The 25,250-nt window shown below is 42.4% G+C and overlaps 1 protein-coding gene across 4 annotated transcripts in view; it reads right to left on the bottom strand.

Moving 5' to 3' along the window:
- Positions 1-25,250, bottom strand: part of LOC140736680 (uncharacterized) — a 493,430-nt gene that overhangs the window by 278,551 nt on the left and 189,629 nt on the right. For 3 of the 4 annotated variants that reach the window (XM_073062508.1, XM_073062505.1, XM_073062506.1), the window contains 3 exons: positions 17,953-17,997; positions 4,413-4,466; positions 4,258-4,302 (listed from right to left, as the gene is read on the bottom strand). In XM_073062508.1, coding sequence (XP_072918609.1) covers positions 4,258-4,302; positions 4,413-4,466; positions 17,953-17,997 — 144 coding nt within the window. The remainder of the gene's footprint in view (positions 1-4,257; positions 4,303-4,412; positions 4,467-17,952; positions 17,998-25,250) is intronic. The other variant, XM_073062507.1, reaches the window with a different exon arrangement.

Below are 25,250 nucleotides of genomic sequence, written 5' to 3'. Positions count from 1 at the left end.
AGTGCAACTGACCAGTGCCTAATGAAGCATTTCACTGCATGGTTCCATGTACACGATTACTAAATCTGAACCTGGTGAAGTGGGGAAGAGGAGAGATGAGACTAGGGTCTGGTTGGTGATTGGTGGACTGGGGAGCAGAGGAGGATGTTGGGAAATGGAGTCAGGTAGGGACAGTAGCCCTCTGTGCCTGCTCTTAAGGTTGTAGATGGTGACAGTTATGTACTTTGATAATAAATTTACTTTGACTAGATCCAGCGGGCTGAGCCAGTGGTAAGGAAGACAAATGAGTTCATTTCGAGGATCAAATATAAAATTAACTTAATAGATGAATGCACACAATTGGGGGCATTTAACAAGTAGTGTAACAATAGGTAGTCCCACCTATCAAATAGGCTCTGACAACCAAGTCCAGCTCTTGGTCTTCATGTGTGGCTTAGCTACCAAACCCAGCAGAGCCATTTCTACTGAAAGGGTAATGGGCAGGGCAAGCTGGTGGCCCCTTAAAAACAAATGCTTCAGGCAGATGGGGCTCGTCAGCCGTGGTTGGCAGCTTATCTAGGAGAAGGAAAACTCTGATCTCAAACCTTCGCTGCCTTTTAGCTATACCCACTCATGGGGAGAGTAAACCCAGAGTTAAAATCCAGAGCTGGAGTCCCTACGGCAGGCCTACACTGAGTTCAACATTAACTGGCAACTCCTGCGACGCCGCTGGTACCAAACAGTATTGTTCTCTGCAGTTCCTATGGATTCATCGGATGTGTGGAGAAGGGGAGCTTGCTGCACAGACAACAATTCACTTTCCATATCGTCGTGCCCAGGCTTGCGTACTGACTTATAAACAGCTAGCACGCATCATCCACGGCTGAGAGGGCCGTTCAGATATAAAAGAAAGGATGTAATGCTGAGGCTTCATGGTCTAGTAAAGCCTTGCGATTACATGGTCTTTTTGGTCTGATGGTCTGTCGGTTGCATTCCTTAGTCCAGATAAACAACACAAAAACTGACTGGGCAGCACCCCTCAATCATCTGGAATCCGGCGCTGAATGGTGGCTGCAGAGCTGTGGTATTGCTCACTTTGTGGCTGAGGCTGATGTTGTTAATTTTTACAGAACAAATACCTTGGAAATTTGGAAGTAATCTGTTAAAGTATTTCTTCGGAGCACTGGGCAGGAATCAAAGCATACTGAGCCCATGTTTCTCCCTGTCTGCCCCCACTGCGGTATGGATTCAATTGATGCTGGATTCTCTGGAGATGTTATTGTACGGTGGAAGGCACATTCACAAGAGGAGATGGGACTCATGAATCAACAAAGATGTCATGTTATAAGCACTGAACTCATTTCGGAAAAACAAGTTCCACATGCAGTCGCTTCCGTCTCCTGTCATTTTTATAAGCTTCAGACGAGGCTGGCACATGTTCAGGGATGGGGATGAGACTGAGGTGATCACTGACTATTATAGAACACTGCAGTACAGAAACAGGCCCTTCGGCCCATCCAATCCATGCTGAACTGTTATTCTGCCTAATCCTATTGATCTGCACCTAGGAGCACTGCCCTCCATATGCCTCCCATCCATGTTGCTCACAACCCTCTGAGTGAAGAAGTTTCCCCCTCAGGTTCCCTTTAAATATTTCACTTTTCACCCTCAACCCATGACCTCTAGTTCTAGTCTCACCCAACCTCAGTGGAAAAAGCCTGCTTGCATTTACCCTATCTATGCCTCTCATAATTTTGTATACTCCTATCAAATATCCCGTCATTCCCCTATGCTCCAGGGAAACACATCTTAACCTATTCAATCTTTCCTTATACTTCACTTTATTGTCACCAAACAATTGATACTAGAGCGTACACTCATCACAGTGATATTTGATTCTACACTTTGCGCTCCCTGAAGTACAAATCAAAGTAAATATAATAAAAATTTAAATTATAAATCATAATTAGAAAATAGAAAAGGGAAAGTAAGATAGTGCAAGTCAGGTCCAGATATTTGGAAGGTATGACCCAGATCTGGGTCAGGATCTGTTCAGCAGTCTTATCACAGTTGGAAAGAAGCTGTTCCCAAATCTGGCCGTACGAATCTTAAAGCTCCTGAACCTTCCTGAAGAGGGACAAAAAGTGTGTTGGCTGGGTGGGTCATGTCCTTGATTATCCTGGCAGCACTGCTCCGACAGCATACGATGTTAAGTGAGTCCAAGAATGGAAGATTGGTTTGTGTGATGTGCTGGGCTATGTTCACGATCTTCTGCAGCTTCTTCCGGTCTTGGACAGGACAACTTCCATACCAGGTTGTGATGTACCCTAGAAAAATGCTTTCTATGGTGCATCTATAAAAATTAGTGAGGGTTTTAGGGGACAGGCCAAATTTCTTCAGCTTTCTCAAGAAGTAAAGGCGCTGGTGGGCCTTCTTGGCAGTGGACTCTGCTTGGTTAGACCAAGTCAGGTCATTTGTGATATTCACCCTGAGGAACTTAAAGCTTTTGACCTGTTCCACCTACACACCACCGATGTAGATGGAATTGTGCAGTCCGCTACTCCTTCTGAAGTCAACAACCAATTCCTTTGTCTTGCTGAAGTTGAGGGATAGGTTATTGTCTTCGCACCATGCCACCAGGTTCTTAATTTCCTCTCTGTACTCAGACTCATCATTACCCATGATACAGCCTACAATTGTGGTGTCATCAGCAAACTTATATATAACTCAGGTTCTGTACTCCCAGCAACATGCTTGTAAATTTTCTCAGTACTCTTTCAATCTTATTTGTATCTTTCCTATAGGGATGTGACCAGAACTGCACACAATACTCCAAAGTAAGCCTCTCCAATGTTTTATACAAAGGTTATGGGGAGAAGGCAGAATGGGATTGAGAGGGACAATAAATCAGCCATGATGGAATGGCAGAGCAGACTCGATGGGTGGAATGGCCTAATTCTGCTCCTGTGTTTTCTGGTCTATGACAACTTTAATATAACATCTCAACTCTTGTACTCAATACATTGGTTTATGAAGGCCAACAGCTTTTTTTACGACCCTATCTATGTGTGATGTCACTTTTAAGGAATTATGGATCTGTATTCCCAGATCCCTCTGTTCTGCACTCCTCAGTGCCCTACCACCTCACCATCTAAGTCCTTTCCTATACTGTGCCACTACACAAGTTGGACAAAATTCTCGGCTACTGTTCTGAACTGGTCAGTGCTGCTCCACGCTGTTGGGAAACATACGATTAACCTCGTACTCTGCCCTCAAGTTCAACCTTCCAGAGTGAATCACTCTGCACTTGTCCAGACTGAACTCCCTCTGCCACTCCCTAGCCCAGCTCTGCATCCCATCAATGTCCTGTTGTAATCTACGACTCTCTTCTACACCACCAACCTTTGTATTATCTGCAAACTTACTAACCCACCCTTCCATTTCCTCATCCAAAACGCACCAATGGAGAGCTGACGGGCAAGTGAGGGAGTGAATAAGTTGCAGATACATGGGGAGTTAAGGAATAGGACTGATGGAATTGTTGCCCTGGGAGATGGAGTCATAGAGTCAAGTCCTTCTTCCCATCTGGTTTGTGCGAAACTATTATTCTGCCTAGTCCCATTGAACCACACCTGACCCATAGCATCCACACCCTTCCCATCCATGGACTTACCCAAACTTCTCTTAAAATGTTGCGATCAAAACCACATCCACTACTTTCACTGGCAACTTGTTTCACACTTGCTCCAAGCTCCGAGTTAAGAAGTTCCTCCTAATATTCCCCTTAAATATTTCACTTTTCACCTTTAACCCATGAACTATCAAGGATGAGGTACAGCAGCCTAAAGACACACACTCAATGTTTCAGGAATAGCTTCATCCCCTCTGCCATCAGATTTCTCAATGGACAATAAATCCATGAATACTACCTCACTATTTTCTCTCTCTCTTTTTGTAATAATTTAACTATTTTTAATCTATATACTTCCTTACTGTAATTTACAGTTTTTATTATGTTTTGCAATGTGCTGCTACTGCATAACAACAAATTTCACGACATACCATATGAGGGCCAGTGATATTAACCCAGTTCTGATCTCTAGTTCTAGGTTCACCCAGACTCAATGGCAAAAACCTCCTTGTAGCATTAATCTGAGGGGATAAACAGCCTCCTTCGGTGTTCATTATATAATTATCACTGTTCAGAACAATGCAGATCCTTAGAAGAAAAGATCCCTTACAAATTAAAATATTTAAAGGTAGAAACATTTAGATCACCTTATCACCTTTCAGTCCAGGTTGGCCGACGTTTCCCACCAGACCCTGCAACGAGAATTGGAACAGAGGGCATCTCAGTGCCTGAAAAGTATCAGCCACCTGTTGGAAGAACAATTCTTCAAAGCTCATATAGAATTGTGGTTTAGAAATGATACCTGAGGTCCTGGGATTCCGGGGAGACCAGCTGACCCTTGAGGACCCACATCACCCTGCATGGGAAGAGATGTGAACTGTGGTTACTGACAACATGGAGAAAAGTATTACTGAGGATGGAAGCAAGCCCCTTGGCCAATCTTATCAATGCTGAGTGAGTAATCTGACTGATTTGACCCCATTTATCTGCGCTTGTGCCCATATCCCACTAAACCTTCAGGGTCATAGAGTCATAGAAAAGTACAGCACAGAAATAGGCCATTGGGCCCATCTAGCCTGTGCCAAATTATTTAAACTGCCTATTCCCATCGACCTGCACCCAGACCGTAAACCTCCATACCTCTACGATCCATGTACCTATCCAAACTTCTCTTAAATGTTGAAATCAAGTTCACAAGCACCACTGGTGCTGGCAGCTCATTCCGCACTTTCATGACCCTCTGAGTGAAGAAGTTTCCCCTCATGTTCCCCTTAAACTTTTCACCTTTTACCCTTAACCCATGACCTGTAGTTGCAGCCTCACCCAATCTCAGTGGAAAAAGCCAGCTTGGATTAACTCTATCTCCCCTTCAGCTCGGTGGATGATTGCATTTGTTACATTAATGGCTAGAAGATCCATTCTATTGAACTGGAAAGAAATTAATCCCCCAACTACATTTCAATGGTTTTCACAAACTATATCTTGTCTGAGCGTCATTTTTGACCCTTCGGTCAAGTTTGAAGAAACCTGGAGACCATTTATTCAACATTTTCATATGAGTTAAACTGACCTTTCCCGAACTGTTCTTTTATCACTCTCAGTGATTTGGATAGAGGCGTGGAGTTATTGAAGCTACAGTGTATACCTGATATGATACAACAGCCCCAGTTGGTTAGGTTAATTTTTGTTTGTTAGTTTTTTTTAATATGTAAATACAGTATGAGTTTGGGAGATTACTATATCCGTGTTATCAACTGTTTGCATTTGTATTTTGGCCTTAATAATTATGTACTCTCAAGCTCTCTCTATTTGTTGTTTTTCTTCTATGTTTTGTTTGAAAATTAATAAAAAAAATATAAAAAGGATTAACTCTATCTATATGCCTCATAATTTTGTATATCTCTTAACAAATCTCCCCTCATTCTCCTACACTCCAGAAAATAAAGTCCTACCCTATTCTACCTTTCCTGACAACTCAGGTCCTCAAGTATTGCCAAAAGAGATTCTGCAGACGCTGGAAATCCAGAGCAACACAGACAAAATGCTGGAGGAACTCTGCAGGTCAGGCAGCATCTGTGGAAATGCAGTCACTATTTCGGGCCAAGACCCTTCATCAGGAGATCAACCGACATTTTGGCCTGAGACTCTTCATCAAGACATCAGTGTGAATGGGTGGTTTATTGCCAGTCATGCTCAGCGGGCAGAAAGGCCTGTTCTTGTGCTGTGTGACTTGAGTTCAGAGATCCTGCTCTTTCATCTTGATTGAATTTGCAGAAATCTACGCTAGCAGGCTCTCTCTGAAAACTGCGCTGTCCTGAATTCGAGATTTTGCTCCTTCCCAAGAGTTATCAGCCCTTCCAATCCAGCAGAGATCCAAATCCTCCGTCATCTCGCTCGACTGTCGATGCGAGCGGAACGAACAGGCTACTCCAAGCATCAGTTCTGGCGGTCAGTTGCTCCAAGGAACAGAGCGCATCTCCAGATGGACGGCCAAGGGTGAGAACACATTGAGACAAACAGCCTCCTTCTGTGCAAAATCATTTCACAGTTCAAATCCACTCCTCCAGCAACTGTGTTTGAAGTTCCTGCCTTAACAGTGGCACTTTGCAAGGCATTTGGCTGCTGGCAAGATTCCCGCTAGCAATTCACAGTACTGAGCTTGTCTCCAGAACGTTACATCTGGAGACAACCCACGGTTGACTGGAGGCCAAGGATTTACAAGCCAATCTTGACAAATTCATTTTTAAAAGCTTTTAATGTTTAAAAACATAAAAGGAAACTGCAGTTGCATCAAGTGATATCCTGGCAGGAAGTATCTATTCAATGGTTACCATCACTCAATGCGGAATGAGGTAACAACTCGGATGTGACTTTGAAATCCGGATTTTCAATTAACAAGCTTCAAAACCTTAACCTCTGTACCTCCGTCTAAAATTGGATCCTTGACTTCCTCATTGGGAGGCCACAGGCAGTGTGGATCAGAAGTAACACCTCTTCCTCACTGACAGTCGACAGAGGCACATTTCAGCGATGTGTGCTTAGTCCACTGATCTACTCTCCCTATACCCATGACTGCATGGCTAAGCACAGCTCAAACACCATCTATAAATTTGCCGGTGACAAAGCCACCGTTGGCAGAATTTCAGATGGTGACGAGGAGGTGTACTGGAGTGAGGTAGATCAGTTGGTTGACTGATGTCACAACAACAACCTTGCACTCAACGTCAGTAAGACCAGGAAATTGATTGTGCACTTCAGGAGGGGGAAGTCGAGGGAACACACACCTGTCCTCATCGAGCGATCAGCAGAGGAAAGGGTGAGCAGTTTCATATTCCTGGGTATCAACATTTCTGAAGATCTACTGTACCCTGGTCCTAGCATATTGATGCATTTCCAAAGAAGGCATGCCAACAGCTATATTTCATTAGGAGTTTGAGGAGATTTGGAATGTCACCATATGTCTGTAGATGTATCATGGAGAGCATTCTAATTGGTTACATCACCATCTGGTATGGGAGGGCCAATACACAGGATCAGAAAAAGCTCCAGAGAGTCGCAAACTTGGTCAGTTCTATCACAGGCAGTAGTCTCTGCAGCATTGAGGATAGACCAAAAAATAATGCCCCAAAATGGTGACTTCCTTCAGCAAGGAGGACATACCCATCACGCAGAACATACCCCCTTCTTATTGCTACCATCAGGGAGGAGGTACGGGAGCTTGAAGACACATTCAATGTTTCAGGAACATTTTCTCTGCAACATAACATTTTATTCTGCATTCTGTTACTGTTTTCTCTCAATGCAAAGTAGTAATTATTTAGAGATACAGCCCGGAACAAGCCCTGCCAGCCTTTCGAGCTGTGCCGCCAGCAACCCATGATATAACCCTATGCTAATCACAGGACAATTTACAATAACTAATTAACCTCCTAACCAGTACATCTTTGGCCAGTGGGAAGAAACAGGAACTCCTGGAGAAACCCACACAGAACGTACAAACTCCTTACAGGAGACGCTGGAGCTGAACTCTGAATTCCTGGAGAAACCCCCACAGAACGTACAAACTCCTTACAGGAGACGCTGGAGCTGAACTCTGAACTGCTGGAGAAACCCACACAGAACGTACAAACTCCTTACAGGAGGCGCTGGAGCTGAACTCCGAATTCCCACGCCCTGAGCTGTAATAACATCATGGTAACCGCTACACTACTGTGGCACCCTTTACGTGATCTGTATAAACAGTATGCAAGGCAACTTTTCACTCTACCTCAGTGTGTGTGACAATAATAAAATAATTTACCAATTTAATCCTAAACTATCTGGGATTCAGACAAAAGAACACTTGCTAGAAATTCACCTTGCTAGGGAGGTACTGGGCGGGTGCCATTACGGTTGATGGTCTGGCCAGCTTGTTCAGCTGAACAGAGACCTGTGGCTACAGAAGCAGGTCCTCCATTGGTCAGGGTTGACCATGGATGCTGCATCCTAGCTGTCTACGTGATACACAAGCCAGGGCAGTAAGATATGGGGAGCAAGCTGTGGCCCACGCAGCAGGCTCAACCTCTCCACGCAGCTGATGAACCCAAAGGAACGACAGAGACCGATACAGTTTGGCACCAGCGGCATTGTAGGAGTTGCCAGTCAGTGTTGAACTCGAGGTAGGCCTGCCTCAGGGACTCCAGCTCCGGACCTCTCCTCAGGGTTTATTCCTGAAGCCTTCCCTTTGAGTGGGTTTAGCAACAAGGCAGTGGAGGTTTGAGATCAGAATTTTCAATCTCTGAGATGAGATGTCAACCACAGCAGACAAGGCCCATCTGCCCAAAGCGACTGATAACCTGTCTTTGCTCCTTCCCCTGTCAGTAGAAACGGTTCCTGGTGGTGTTGGTGAAAGAGACGGCCGAGGTGTCAAGAGGGCTGCTTGGGATATTGAAGGAGCTTGTCGGGTCATTGCAGGAGCTTGTTGGAGTATCTGAAGAGCCGGTTTGGGTTGGGAGGAGCCGGTTTGGGTTGGGAGGAGCCAGTTTGGGTTCGGAAGAGCCGGTTCGGGTTGGGAGGTGCCGGTTCGGGTTGGGAGGAGCCGGTTCGGGTTGGGAGGTGCCGGTTTCGGTGCAGAGGAGTCGGTTCGGGTTGGGAGGAGCCGGTTCGGGCTCGGAGGAGCCGGTTCGGGTTGGGAGGAGCCGGTTCGGGTTGGGAGGAGCCGGTTCGGGTTGGGAGGAGCCGGTTCGGGTTCGGAGGAGCCGATTCGGGTTGGGAGGAGCCGGTTCGGGTTGGGAGGAGCCGGTTCGGGTTCGGAGGAGCCGGTTCGGGTTGGGAGGAGCCGGTTCGGCTCGGAGGAGCCGGTTCGGGTTGGGAGGAGCCGGTTCGGGTTGGGAGGAGCCGGTTCGGGCTCAGAGGAGCAGACCTGACCTGGCTGCAGACCATGTTGCTGCCCGCTACTCAGAAACATTGGATTTGGTGTAGCGTTAACATGGGGGATTGTCTCTGCCATTTCACTTCCAATCGCTACACTCCGTTGGACAGAGATAATGCAAGTTGCCACGAGCCCATTCCCCTTGCCTGGTGGATGGACAGTCGACATGGAAGCTGTGCACCCTCAGTTGTCACAACAACGGGGCCTCAAGCCTCGAGCTTGCCCACTGCAGTAGACCAGGTGAAAGACACGGAAGTGCCAGCATGATGAGCTCGCCTGGGGCCTGGGGCCTGGTCTCACCCGTCAGTGCTGCCCTCTCCTGTCTGAGCGGTGGAAAGACAGGCTGGATTGCGTGTGTCTGGACATTGATTGCCAGACAATGGCGCTCAGGGTCCAGGACAATATAGATGTTTTTTTTTTATGAATATGCTTCTTTGCTCACTGTTTTAAATTATGCTACTTGCTTTTTGAATGTTACTCACTATTTTTAAATTTGCTTGCTGTTTTGTATGTTTTGCTCCTTGGCCCCAGAGAGTCGCTGTCTCGTTCAGCCGTATCTATGTACGGTTTGAATGATAATTAAACTTGATTTGGTTAGATTTCTGCCCGGCTTAGTAGCTAAGCCACATAGGAAGGCCAGGATGTCTCTGCCTCCCGGTTACGGACATGTAAGACACAGTCACTTCTTGTCCGCCTTTAATCTCTCCCTTTTCCGACTTAAACTTTGAAATTTCAACTTCATTCAGTCGGATCTGTAGAATAACAGTTATAATTATGGCTACTCTCAGAAGCGCCAAAAGAAATCTGGACCCGGGTAATGGAAAGCCCAAAAAAGCTGACGAATTCTCGGAGGAACCCCCCCCCCCCCCCCGGGTAAAGAGACTAGAATCTCAAATCAGCAATATCAGCATTGAGATAACTCAACTAAAAGAGAAATTTGAAGGAAAAGTTGACTCTTTGAGCCTTGATCTTAAAGAAGTTAGTCAAAATGCTGCTGATCTTTCTTCTCGTTTGGAAAAAGCCCAACAACAGATCGTTGATCTCGAAGCTCGATCACGTCGGAATACTATTCGAATTGTTGGATTAAAAGAGAAATCAAAATCGGCCGACACACTGGATTATTTCGCAAAAATGTTTCAGTCTTTATTTCCAGAGGTATGTTTACAGCCTTCAGATATCGAAATGGCTCACAGAATCGGCACTTTAAAATTTTTGGATCAAGGTAAAAACAGACATATTGTTGTGCGTTTTCTCAGTTTCAGAGACAAAGACCGTATTATTAAGCTTGCGAGGAAAAAAGGACTTTTTCAGTATCAGAATTCAGACATTCGCTTTTTTGAAGATTTTCCATGCGAAATTGTTAAGAAGCGTGATGGATTTGCATCGGTTATGAAATCAGCGTATGAAAAAAAGCTCTTTCCACTGCTTCAGTATCCAGCGAAATTAAGGCTTTTTGTCAAAAAGTCTGGCTTTCATATTCTTGATGATCCAGTTGAAGCATTGAGTTTTATTAATTCGTTATCCAACGCATCCGATGACGAGTCTGAAGCCTGAAGCTTGAATGATTTATAACGGCTTGATTGTCTCGCGGTGTAAAGAGTGATGAGATTGGAAGATCTGACGGTTACAGAAGTCTTTACCTTAAAATACATAATTATCTCTGAAGAAGACTGGCTTGGACGGCTTCAGTTTCAGTAGACAAAGAGGGAGAACTGTTGATAGACTGTAATAAGCTTGAACCATTTAGATTTTTTTTCCTGCAGCATTTAAATGAATTAATTTTTTTTTGTTTCGTATGCTTTTGTAAAGATTTTTTAAAGTAATTATTTGGATTTCTTTATGTTTTAAAGATAGACCAGACAATTTAAAGATGGCGATTGTTTTTCTTCAGTGCAAATATTTCAAGAATTGTTTTGGATGTGTTTTTCTGCCCTTATCTAATGTTATAAAGGTTACTTTCAATTGAAGGTCGTTTTGTTTTTACAGGAAAAACACTTTCCTTCCAAGTTAATTATATTGAGATATATGTCGACTGTAATGAGTTTTATGTTTGGTAGAGGGAGACAGAGATTTTTTTCTTTCTCTTTTCTTACTTAGGTAGGTGGAGTTTGTATCTGCATCTATGCCTTTCTTGGGGCTTGCGTCGATTGATATCGACTTGTTTCTGGGCTTTGTAGTTTGGGTGTTTTTTTCCCCCATTATGGAATCCCGGAGCATACACCAATTATTTTTATTGTTGTTCATCTCCGCCATTTTCGACTACCGTATCCTGACATGCGTCTAACTATTCTTTTTAGATACAAAGTTCCATGATGATATCTAAACAGTTAAATGTTTTAGCTTGGAATGTTCGTGGTTGGAATCATCCTATTAAGCGTAAGAAAACATTTAAAGCTATTAACCGATTCCAGCCTGATATAATCTTTGCTGAAGAGATGCATATCAGGTTATGTGATAAAAATCGATTATTTAAATTTTGGAAGGATCCTCAGTTTCATGCAAACTCCCAGAGTAAAACTAGAGGTGTCTCTATTTTTATTGATTCCAATATTCCTTGTAATCAGGAGGATATTATAGCTGATATTAATGGTAGATTTTTGTTTGTTAAAGGAATAATTTGTAATAGGAAAATTGTTTTGGTTAATATTTATGGACCAAATGTTGATGATCCCTCATTTTTAAAACTGTTTTTGCTCTATTACCTGATTTAAATGAATATGTTATTAATGGGTAGTGATTTTAATACTTGTCTAAATCCTTTAATGGATAAGTCATCATCCAAATATCAACTCCCTAATCGTTCTGCATCACTTATTAATTCCTTTTTAATTGATTATGGTTTAATTAAGATCTGGAGGCATATGCATCCTAGTGATAGAGAATACTCTTTTTTCTCACATGTTCATAATAAATATTCAAGAATCGACTATTTTATAGTTGGCCCTCGACTTTTATTCAACGTTCAGAAATGTGAGTATGATGCGATCGCTATTTCTGATCATGCTCCTTTAAACTTAATATTTGAACTGAAAGATGTTGTTTCTACCAGACCATTTTGGCGTTTTCCAGAACATTTATTACAAAATTCAGAATTTGTTGAGTTTATCGAAGCTCAGATAAAAGAGTTTTTTCTCTTTAATAATATAGGAAACATCTCTAAGTTAGTAATTTGGGATACATTAAAATCTTATTTATGCGGTCAAATTATTTTGTATATAGCTAAACTGAAGAAACAAACAAGAATGGAATTAGATAAAATCTCTAAACAAATTAAAGAATTAGATAATATCAATGCAATCTCTCCAAATGTTGTTCCATTTCAAAGAAGAGTAGAATTACAATCACAGTATAATTTATTACTAACATATCCTATTGAAGGATATTTGCTTAAAGTGAAAAGTCAATTTTATATTTTTGGGGATAAAAATAATAAGCTCTTAGCTTCTCAATTAAGAGCAGCTAGAGCTAAAAGACAAATCTTAAAGATTTGTAAAAATAATGGAGATATAGCAAGTAATCATGAGGACATTAATAATACTTTTCAAGATTTTTACTCTGATCTTTATAGATCTCAATTTCCTGCAGATTCCTCCAAAATGAAGGCTTTTTTACATAAGATAAATTTCCACAAATTTCTGTTGAAGATCAACAGATGCTTGATGCTCCAATTACCGAGCATGAAATTCAGAAAGCTATTTTATCAATGCAATCAGGTAAAGCTCCTGGACTTGATGGTTATTCAGTGGGATTTTACAAAAAATTTGAAAAATTGCTTTCTCCGTATCTTTTGGAAATATTTCATGAATCCTTTGAGAAGGGTAATTTACCTTCTTTTTATGAAGCATCTATTTCCTTAATTCTTAAAAAAGATAAAGATCCTGTTGAATGTTCATCATATAGACCTATTTCATTATTAAATGTGGATGCAAAAATTCTCTCTAAAGTAATGGCTAATCGCTTGGAAAATATTTTAACTAAAATCATTTCTATGGATCAAACGGGCTTTATTAAAGGCCGTTATTCTTTCTCTAACGTTCGGAGATTGATGAACATAATATATTCATCATTATCTAAACAACCTCAATGTGTTATCTCTCTCAATGCAGAAAAGATTTTTCAAGATTCAAGATAAAAAAAAAAGGCATTTGATAGAGTTGAGTGGCCATATTTGTTTAAAGTATTAGAAAAATTTGGTTTTGGTAATAATTTCAATAGATGGATTCAAATGATTTATAAGAATCCTATCGCCATGGTCATTACTAATAACTGCAGGTCTTCTTTTTTCTCACTTTCTCGTGGCACTAGACAGGGATGTCCATTAAGTCCTTTATTATTTAATCTTGTATTGGAGCCTTTAGCTATAACACCATGTGAAGCTAAAAATATTCATATCTCTATGAATGGAACCATACATAAGATTTCTCTTTATGCAGATGATCTCTTGGATTTTATTTCAAATCTTGAGGAATCAATTCCTAATCTTTTGGAAACACTTAAAGATTTTGGTAAATTTTCAGGATATGAACTTAACTTGAATAAAAGTTTCCATTAAATGTCCCTGTTAGTATATATAATGATATTCCTTTTAGAATTGTTAATACATTTACAAATGTTTGTAGATATTTAGGTATTATAATTACTAAAAAATATAAAAATCTCTATAAAGCGAATATAGTTCCTTCAATGGACTCCATGAAACAACTATTTTCTAGATGGAATCCACTTACTTTTTGTTTAATAGATCATATTCATGCTGTGAAAATTATGATTTTACTTAGATTTTTATATATTTTCCAAAATATACCTATCTTTTTAACTAAAAAATTTTTTGATCAAATTGACTCTCTTATTTCTTCCTTTATTTGGAACAATAAGAGACCAAGAATTAATAAGTATCATTTACAAAAATCTAAAAAAGATGGTGGACTTGCACTTCCTAATTTAAGACCGTATTATTGGGCTGTGAATATTAGACAATTATGTTTTTGGTTATATTGGCTTGATAAGAACCAAAAACCATTATGGGTTGATTTGGAATTAAAAGTGGTTAAACAATTTCATTTAACTTCAATTTTAGGAGCTTCATTACCTTTACAGCTCTCTAAAATTCCAAATTTAAATCTTTATCTAGTTACTAAACAATCTCTACGGATTTGGGTTCAGTTTCATAATTTTTAAAATTTTAAACAATTTAAGTTGTCTGGATTTTTGTATCAAAACTTTTCATTTAGACCCTCAACAACTGACCCCATTTTTCTTCTATGGAAAAATAAAGGAATCCATTCTTTTACAGATTTATTTTGTGATGGTCGATTGATGACTTTTGAAGAATTCATTAATAAATTTTCTCTCGCTCATACACATTTTTTGCAATATTTTCAGGTTAGACATTTTCTACAATATTTACCTAAGTTTCCATATTTACAAGAATTTGATTTGTTGGATACCATTTTGAAATTGAATCCTTTAGTGAGAAGTTCCATTAGCAGAATTTATAATTTATTTTTGTTACAAAAAGAGAACCTATCACTAAAGATTAAACAAGATTGGGAGAGAGAACTTAATATGACCTTTGTTAATGAAGATTGGGTTCAAGTTTTGAAAAACGTAAATTCTTCTTCTGTATGTGCCAACCATTGTTTAATTCAATTTAAAATTGTTCACCGTTATTATTTAACAAAGGAGAGACTATCTAAAATATTTTCCTAGTATAGACAACTACTGCGATAGATGTAAAACTGAAGTAGCTACTTTGTCACATATGTTCTGGTCATGTTCTTCATTAAAATCATTTTGGAAATCTTTATTTTCTACAATTTCTAAAGCTCTGAAAATTAATTTACAACCTAATAGACTGACTTCTATTTGGAATAGTTCCACATCATATTCAGGGTATTTCATCTTCAGATCAACATGTAATTGCATTTGTTACAGTACTGGCAAGAAGGGCTATTTTATTAAAATGGAAAGATATTTCTTCCCCTACATTAATTGAATGGTTTTCTCAAGTGATGTTATGTCTTAGTTTGGAAAAAATTAGAAGTAGAACTTTTGATCCTCGATTCGATTTTGAGAGAAGATTGGGTTCTTTTGCCAAATATTATCATTTAATTTGAATTAAGCTATATGGTTTCCTTCCAATTTTTTTTAATATAAATATGAAATGGTGGTTGATGACTCTTTTTTTATATTTAGTTGGTGGTCAAACGTATTGCTCCAGGGGGTTGATTCCTAATGGGGTTTTTTTTCTTTTTTTTTGTAGTTAGTGGGTTTTTTTCCTAGTTAGATGGGGTTCTTTTTTTTCCTTCTTTTTTCTATATATATAACATTTTTTTCCCATTTTTATATTTTATGATCAGCTTTTTTTTCTTCAGCTTTATTAATTGTATACATATTAATCTGTTGAAGTTTTGTATCATTTTATAGCTGTAGAAGATTATGTACCAATAAAAAGATTCTAAAAATGAAAATGAAGGCCAGGATGTGAATTTGGTTGTCAGAGGCTATTTGAGATGCACCCCATTGGGAACATTTAATCGACAGTGGGAGCTCATGTCCCACTATGTTGCAAAGTGCAACACAGGTAAACAGGGAAACAGCTCGCTGTCCTAATGACGAGACCTCGGTGGTGGCAGGGTATTCATTAGTCTCCCAGCCTGAGGAAAGAAGCTGTTACCCAGTCTGGCAGTCCTAGTCTTGATGCTCCTGTACCTCCTTCCCAACAGTAGTGAGTCAAAGAGATTGTGGGACAAGTGTTAGGAATTCTCAGCAATGCTTCAGGCCCTCTGTCTGCAATGTTCCTGGTAAATGGGGGAAAGAAGACTTGATGAGCCTCTCGGCGTTCTTTACTGTCCTCTGCAGGGTCTTGCAGTCCGATTCCTTGCAGCTTCCGTACCACACAATGATGCAGACAGACAGGACAGTCTCCATGGTGCTCCTGTCGAATGGGGGTGAGGAGCCTTGTACACCTCAGTCTCCTCAGAAAGTGTGGATGCTGCTGTGTCTTCCTGAGTAGTGAGGAGGTGTTGTGGGTCCAGGTTAGATAGTCCATTATGAGTGAGAAGGAACACGTATCTGGATGGGTAGGACTCCTTGATCATGGCTACACCCACTGGGCTGATCATTCACCCCTCCATCACTGGCACAAAGTGGCTACAGTGTGCACCATTTACAAAACACATCACAGTTACTCTGACAGACCCTCCAAAATCCACCACGTCACATTGCCACAGATGGCTGTGGCATTACCGGTGTATTTAATGCGAAGGTTGATATGTTCATGATTAGAAGGCAGGAGAATGTGTTGAGAGAGAGAATGTATCAGCCACAATGGAATGGCAGTGCAGATACAAATACGCTCCATCATTTGAGTGAGGAAGCTCCCCTGGTGTCTCTATATAGAGCGGACGTGGAGAGGATGTTTCCTACTGTGGGTGAGCCTGGGACCAGAGAACACAGTCTCAGAATAGAGGGAGATCCACTGAGAACAGACAAGAGGAGGAATTTCTTTGGCCAGAGAATAGTGAATCTGTGGAACTCATTGCCTTGGGTGGCTGTGGAGGCCAAGTCATTGAGTGTATTTAAAGCAAAGGTTGATATGTTCTTGAAGAGAAGGTAGGAGAATGGGGTTAAAAGGGATAATAAATCAGCCATGATGGACTGGTGGAATAGACTCGATGGGCTGAATGGCCTAATTCTGCTCCTATGCCCCATGCATCATCATTCTACAGGCCTTGCCACTCAGGTACTTTGTCTATATTATTATTTTGTATGACTGTATGTGAAACATCCTGGTTTCCTTGTCTGTGTAAGTCTACGGAAGACACCCTCCAGTCCCGCCAAACTCGTGAGATTGAGGTGCAGGCCCATCCTAAACCCCGGTTTGTGTGATGCTGTGTAATTTGCTACCCTGTTACAAATTAGTGCCAAAAAATAACAGACAGTACACTGCATAAATTAAAGGAATTTATGCTGATTAAAGGAATTATATTTATGACTCTTAACTAAAAGGTTAGTAAAAAATAACAAAACAAAGAGAAAAGGATCCATTCTAATTAAACAGTCAAATGTGCACAAGTTGGAGCTCACCTTGAACTTCTCTGTCACTCGCGCACTAGGCCCTCAGTCAGCGTGAACGCACACACCACATTCCGAATGTCGCTTGCAATCCATCTCGAACAAACGGGTCTCCCACTGGATCGTACGCTACAACCGGTTCTCCCCAGTGTCCTCTCTCTTCACCCCCCGCTGAACAAAATCCCAAGACCAACCTTACTACGCCTCACGAAGAAAACCTCCCCCTAATTGGATGGCACACATTCCTCATCATCCCTTATCTTCAACAATAGCCCTAACAGGCTGAAAGCAGAACAGACTGCTCTTACAGAACTGCCAAAATGAAATCCCTACAGCAGAACAGTAAAAATATGAACCAGGGCAATACAGTTTCTGCTATTGTAACCATATGTGCTATATGTGCTGTATGCTGTTGGTAATGTCTTTTGCACCTTGGCCTTGCAGGAATGCTGTTTAATTTGGCTATATTCATGTGTATAGTTGAATGATAATTTAACTTGAACATATGGTCTTCTGGTCAAATGGTCTTATATCCAAACCCACCCACTCTCCCGGCCAGAAGGACATAGGCAGCAGGTGCAGGGGAATACCACTACCCACAGGTTCCCTTCCCAGTCACACAACACCCTGACAGGGAAATCTATCGCCATTCCTTCTCAGGCACTGGGTCCAAACCCTGAGACTCCCTACCCACCAGCACATTACTCTGACAGACTGCAGTGGTTCTTGGAGGGAGCTCATAGCCACCTTCTCAGGGGTCAGCTCAGGATGAGAGATAAATGCTGGTGTCACATTACCCCAATAATTAACTTTACATCAAATTTGAGTTGAAGTTGTATATCTGAGTTTTACCTACCCGAAGACCAGGAAATCCTGGCTGACCAACTCCTCCAACTGCGCCCTAGAAATACAAGAGGAATTTCAGTTTAGATCTTTCATTTCTCAGCTCTCTGCATATTGTGCGGTTCTCAGTGAATCGTAACAAGCTCTTACCCCGTGACATACCTATACATAAAATATAGACATTGAGCATTACAGTGCAGAAACAGAAATATAGAAAACCTGCAGCGCAATACAGGCCCCTCAGCCCACGATGCTGTGCCAAACATGTCCTTACCTTAGAAATTACCTAGGCTTACCCATAGCCCTCTATTTTTCTGAGCTCCATGTACCTGTCCAGGAGTCTTTTAAAAGACCCTATCATATCTGCCTCCACCACCGTCACCAGCTTTTGTCACAGGAAAAAAATTTGCACAACATAAGATCTTTGCGCACAACGATTAGAGGGAACATTGCTGACATCTCCTCTGTACCTATTTCCAAGCACCTTATAACTGTGCCCTCTCATGTTAGCTACTTCAGCCCTGGGAAAAAGCCTTGGACTATCCACATGATCAATGCCTCTCATCATCCATCTAGCCCTTCAGCCCATCTAGTCAGTGCTGAGTTATTATTCTGCCCAGTCCCATCGACCTGCACCTGGACCATAACTCTCCCATCCATGTCTTTATCTAAATTTCTCTTAAATGTTGAAATCAAACCCCCATCCGCCACTTTTGTTGGCAGTTTGATCCACACTCTCACCACCCTCTGAGTGAAGAAGTTCCCCTTCAATATTGCACCTTTCACCCTTAACCCATGACCCCTCACTCCACATCAGTGGAAAAAGTCTGCTTGCATTTACCCATCATCATAATGACAGGACAGAAGCTGTTGCGTAGTCACTGAACATAGAACAGTAGAGCACAGGGCGGGCTCTTCAGTTCAACTAATTAACTTTAGTGATATATAACTAATCTGTGTAATAAGCTATCTTATGTATTTATATTTATTGTGCTGTTTTTATTACTGCGCTTTTTATCTTCTTGTGTTTTTGTGCTGCATTGCGTCTGCAGTAACAATTACAATGGAGCTTTGTCCCATGTACTTCAAAACATCAAATCATACAGGAAAAGTGTTGCTGTGTCAACAACCAACACAGTCCGACGATGTGCTGTGGGCAGTCCGCAAATGTCAGCATGCTTCCGGTGTCAACATAGTATACCCACGGTTTTCTAACCCTAATCCATACATCTTGGGAATGTGGGAGAAAACCAGAGCACCCAGAGGAAATACTATGCGGTCACGGGGAAACATCTTTGCAGGGGTGTCAAACTCATTTTAGGTCACGGGCCGGATTGAGCAAAATGCAGCTTCATGCGGGCCAGATCAGTCGGACGCGTGCGAACGCAGCTTTCGTTGCCTCCGTTTTTTCAGCCTGCTCTCATGTGTCTCAGTCTCTGCTATAACTACAAAGTGTTTCACTTTACAAATTCCGTTTCTTATGAAGAAGACTGCCGAATAAACACTAAAAACCCTGAAAACCTGGTACCTGAATAAACTCAGCATTAGCCATATCATACGCCATAGGCGCTTCGATTACTGGGGCCAGCTTTAATAGTAATTAGATATTGTCTCGTGGGCCAAAGATAATTCCACCGCGGGCCGGATTTGGCCCGCGGGCATTGAGTTTGACATATATGTCTTACAGACTGCGGCAGGAATCGAACCCTGGTTGCTGGTGGAGTAAACTGATATGCTACCATGCCCCCCTCCCCATACTAATCCAATCCCTGTTTACTGCATATTAACCCTATTCCTCCCTTCCCTGCATATCCACGTGCTTATCGAAGAATCTGTTTAATGCTCCTGTGCTGTCTGACTCTCGCATCATCCCTGGAAGCATGTTCCACAAACCCACCGCTCTTCTGTCTTGCTCATCAAAGACTTTGTACCATCTCCTTTGTACCTTTCCTGCACTCTCCTTCAATCCTGGGGAAAAGATACTGGCTGTCTACTCACTCTGTACCTCTCATAATTTTATAAACTCCTATTAAAACTCCCAGGGCCCCATGGAAACGGAGCAGTTAGCATGACTGCAGCTCAAGGTGTTCCAGAGATTTCAGCGCTGTCTTTAAGGAGTTTCTTTACGTGACCAAGTGGGTTACCTCCAGGTGCTCCAGTTTCCACCCAGAGTCCAAAGGTGTACAGATTAATTAGTTATTATAAATTGATCTGTGATTAGGCTAGGGTTAAATCAGCGGGTTACTGGGTGGTGTGGCTTGTTAGGCCTGTTCTGTCCTGTATCTCTAAATAAAATAAAATACAATAAAATAAAATCATTGAATAAACTTCTATCAAATCTCCCCTCAGCCTCCACTATTCTGGAAAAATCAAGCCCAGTTTTCTCTCCTCAGAGCAAGTTCTCCAAACCAGGCAGCATCCCAGTGAACCTCCTCTGCACTCTCTCCAAGTCCTCGCAGCCTTCCTGGAATGAACACAACAATCTCGGTGAGTCTGGACCAGAGTTTTATAGAGCTGTAACTTCCTGGCTCTTGTATTCAATGCCTCGACTCATAATGGCAAGCATACCAGCCTATCAACATCGGCCACACTTAGGGAGCCATGTAGTTATCTATGGCTTGAGAAACAGCACGGAACCAGCCTTCCTGGCTCTTGGTGCAACACCCAGTTTAACCCTCGCCTAATCATGGGACAATTAACCTACCAACCGATACAACGTTGGACTGTGGGAGAAAACCCACGCGTTCCATGGACAGGGTGGACAAATTGCTTATAGACAATGTTAAAATTGAATTCCAAACTCTAATGCCCTGAGCTGTAATAACTGCTACACGACTTTGACTGGACCCCCAGATCACTTCGTTCATCAATGCTGTTAAATTTTTATTTGTTTATTTAGAGATACAACTTGGAATAGGCCTTTCCAGTCCACTGAGCTGCACTGCCCGGGACCTATTAACTGGTACGTCTTTGGAGTTTGGGAGGAAGCTGGAAGACCCACAAGAAATCCACACGCATTTGGGAAGAATGTACAAACTTCCTTATAGAGGGCACCAGAAATGAACTCCAAACCCAAACTATACTAATTATGTACTTGTCCTTTATGTTAGATCTCACAAAGGCCAGCACCTCACACATGACTGGAATAAATTCCACCTGCACTTCTCCGCCAATCTATATTATGGAGCCAAACAGTATCAAAACTCTGAGTCTGTTCTGACCATTGACACCACTCCTATACTGATCCCATTTCATTCCCATCAACTACCCCCTCCCCGAACACACCCCTCACTCACACACTGGGGGTAATTCACATGGGCCAATTAACCCACTGACCCAAAGGAGACTCATTAAATCACAAGGAGAACATGCAAACTCCACACAAACAGCGCCCAAGGGCAGTATCAAACCTTGAAAACCAGGAGACACTGCAGTTGGATTATAGTGAGCAGTTCTGGGCCTCTTATCTAAGAGAAAAATGATATGTTGGCATTGGAGAGAGTCCAGAGGACATTCATGAGAATAATTCAGAGAATGGAAGGGTTGAAGTAAGAGGAGTGTTTGATGGCTCTGGGCCTGTACCTGCTGGAGTTTAGAAGAATGAGATGCAATCTCAGTTGAAACCTTTCGTATATTGAAAGGCCTAGATACAGTGGATGTGGAGAGGAAGTTTCCTATGTGAAGATCTCAATGACAAGAGGGCACAAACTCAGGATAGAAGGATGTCCCTTTAAAACAAAGATGAGGAGGAATTTTTTTAGCCAGAAGGTGGTGAATCTGTGGAATTCATTGCCACAAACAGCTCTGGAGGCCAAGTCATTGAGTAGATTTAAAACACAGGTTGATAGGTTCTTGATTAATCAGACATCAAAGGTTACCGGGAGAAGGCGGGAGAATGGGATAAAATAGTGGAGCAGATTCGATGGACTGAATGGCCTAATTTGGTCTTACTGCATGTCTTATGGTCTAATGGTTTTACAAGCTGTGCCAGTACACTGTCCCTTTGTTGCATAGATACACATGATCTTCACCAGTGCACTTTTAAAAGTTGTCATTGTTGTTAACTGGCTTGATAGCTAATTATTACAAATGCTTCATAAACAAGAGAAAATCTGCAGATTCTGGAAGTCCAAATAACAAAATGTTGGAGGAACTTAGCAGCCCGGGAGGCATCTATGGAAAAAAGTACAGTCGACATTTTGGGCCGAGTCCCTTCAGCAGGACTGGAGAAAAGATGAGGAGTAGATTTAAAAGGTGGGGGGAGGGGAGAGAGCAACACAGGTGACAGGTGAAACTGGGGGGGGGGGGGGGGTGCGGTTAGATGAAGTAAAGAGCTGGGAAGTTCATTGGTGAAAGAGATACCGGGCTGGAGAAGGGAGAGTTTGATAGGAGAGGACAGAAGGCCATGGAAGAAAGGAAAGGGGGAGGAGCACCAGAGGGAGGCGTGGGCAGGTTAGGAGATAAGGTGAGAGAATGGTGTAAGGGAGGGCGCATTACTGGAAGTTAGAGAAATCGATGTTCACGCCATCAGGTTGGAGGCTATCCAAGCAGAATATAAGGTGTTGTTACTCCAACATGAGTGTGGCCTCATCACGACAGTAGAGGAGGCCATGGACTGGCGTTTCAGAATGGGAGTGGGAAGTGGAATTAAAATGGACAGCCACTGGGAAATCATGCTTTCACTGGCAGACGGAGTGTAGATGCTTGCTGAGGTGGTCTCACCAATATCCCGTGCTCCCGGTGTGGCCTCCTGTATATCGGTGAGATCAGATGTAGACTGGGAGATCGTTTCATCGAGCACTACACTCCGTCCGCCAGAAAAAGCAGGATCTCCCGGTGTCCACACATTTAAATTTCACCTCCCATTCCCATTCCGATATGTCAATCCATGGCCTCCTCTACTAATGTGATGAGGTCACACATGTTGGAGGAACAACACCTTATGTTCTGTTTGGGTAGCCTCCAACCTGATGGCATGAACATTGATTTCCAAACTGCTGGTAATGGCAACTCCCCCCACCCCCAGCCCTGCACCGTTCTCTCACCTTATCTCCTTACCTGCCCATTGCTTCTCTCTGGTGCTCCTCCCCCTTTTCTTGCTTCCATGGTCTTCTGTCCTCTCTTATCACATTCCGACTTCTCCAGCCCTGTATCTCTTTCACCAATCAACTTCCCAGCTCCTTACTTCATCTTCCCCCTCCAGGTTTCACCTATCACCTTGTGTTTCTCTCTCCCCTCCACCCACCTTTTAAATCTACTCATCTTGTTTTCTCCAGTCCTGCTGAAGGTCTTGGTTCGAAACGTTGACTGTACTTTTTTCCGTCGATGCTGCCGAACGCTGAGTTCCTTCAGCATTTTGTGTGTGTTACAAATGCTTCCTGTTTCAGTAACAATGTGAGCTATATTTCATAAGGAGCTTGAGGAGATCTGGTCTGTCACCAAAGACACTCGCAAATTTCTACAGGTGTACCGTGGAGAGTATTCTAACTGGCTGCATCACTGTCTGGTATGGAGGGGCCAATGCACATGATCAGAAAAAACTGCAGAAATGGTAAACACAGCCACAAGCCTCCCCACCGTTGAGGCCACTTCAAAAGGCAATGCCTCAAGCAGGCATCATTAAGGACCCTCACCATTCAAGACATGCCCTCCTCACAAGACTACCATCAGGGAGGAGGTACAGGAGCCTGAAGACACACACTCAAGGTATCAGAAACAAATTTTTCACCTCTGCCATCCCATTTCTGAATGGTCCATGAACCCATGAACACTACCTCACTGTTTTGCTCTCTATTTGCAATACTCCGGTATTTTCAGTGATCATACTGTGATTGAATTCATACTGCAGGTTGAGAGGGAGAAGCATAACTCACATGTATCAGTATCACAATGGAATAAAGGGAATTACCGAAGCATGAGAGAGGAACTTGCCCAGGTGGATTGGAGGGGGATATTGGTGGGAATGACGACAGAGCAGAGATGGCTGAAATTTTTGGGAATAGTTCACAAAGCACAGGATAGATATGTCCCAAAGAAGAAAAAGTTCTCAAATTTTATAAATGATCTGGATGAAGAAGTAGAAGGGTGGGTTAGTAAGTATGCTGATGACACAAAGGTTGGGGTTGTAGTGGATAGTCTGAAGGGTTGTCAGAGGTTACAGCGGGACATCACTGGGATCCAGAACTGGGCTGAGAAGTGGCAGATGGAGTTCAACCCAGTTAAATGTGAAGTGCTTCATCTTGGTAGGTCAAATTTGAAGACAGAGTATAGTATTAAAGATAAGACTCTTGGCAGCATGAAGGATCTGAGAGATCTTGGGGTCCATATCCATTGGACACTCAAAGCAGTTGCTCAGGTTGACAGTTTTGTTAAGAAGGTGTGTGGTGTGTTGGCCTTCATCAGCGGTTGGATTGAGTTCAAGTGCCATGAGGTAACGTTGCAGCTGTATAGAATCCTGGTCAGACCCTACCTTGGAGTACTGTGCTCAGTTCTGGTTGCCTCACTACAGGAAGGATGTGGATACTACAGAGAGAGTGCAGAGGAGATTTACAAGGATGTTGCCTGGATTGGGGAGCATGCCTTATGAGAATAGGTTGAGTGAACTTGACCTTTTCTCCTTGGAGTGACGGAGGATGAGAGGTGACCTGATAGAGGTGTATAAGATGATGAGAGGCATTGATCTTGTGGATAGCCAGAGGCATTTTCCCAGGGCTGAAATGGCTAACAGGAGGGGCATAGTTTTAAGCTGCTTGGAAGTAGGTACAGAGGGGATAGAAACATAGAAAACCTACAGCACAATGCAGGCCCTTCGAACCACAAAGTTGTGCCAAACATGTCCCTACCTTAGAAATTACTAAACTTACCTATAGCCCTCTACTTTCCTAAGCTCCATGTACCTATCTAAAAGTCTCTTAAAAGACCCTATCATATCCGCCTCCACTACCGTTGCCAGCAGCCCATTCCACGCACTCACCACTCTCTGAGTAAAAAACTTACCCCTGACATCTCCTCTGTACCTACTCCCCAGCACCTTAAACCTGTGTCCTCTTGTGGCAACCATTTCATCCCTGGGATAAAGACTCTGACTATCTACACGATCAATGCCTCTCATCATCTTATACACCTCTATCAGGTCACCACTCATCCTCCGTCGCTCCAAGGAGAAAAGGCCGAGTTCACTCAACCTATTCTCAAAAGGCATGTTCCCCAATCCAGGCAACATTCTTGCCAATCTCCTCTGCACCCTTTTTATGGTTTCCACATCCTTCCTGTAATGAGGCGACCAGAACTGAGCACAGTACTCCAAGTGGA

The sequence above is a fragment of the Hemitrygon akajei genome, chromosome 12 (genome assembly GCF_048418815.1).
Source record: "Hemitrygon akajei chromosome 12, sHemAka1.3, whole genome shotgun sequence".
Lineage (NCBI taxonomy): Eukaryota > Metazoa > Chordata > Chondrichthyes > Myliobatiformes > Dasyatidae > Hemitrygon > Hemitrygon akajei.
This window is presented reverse-complemented; position numbering and strand designations above follow the sequence as displayed.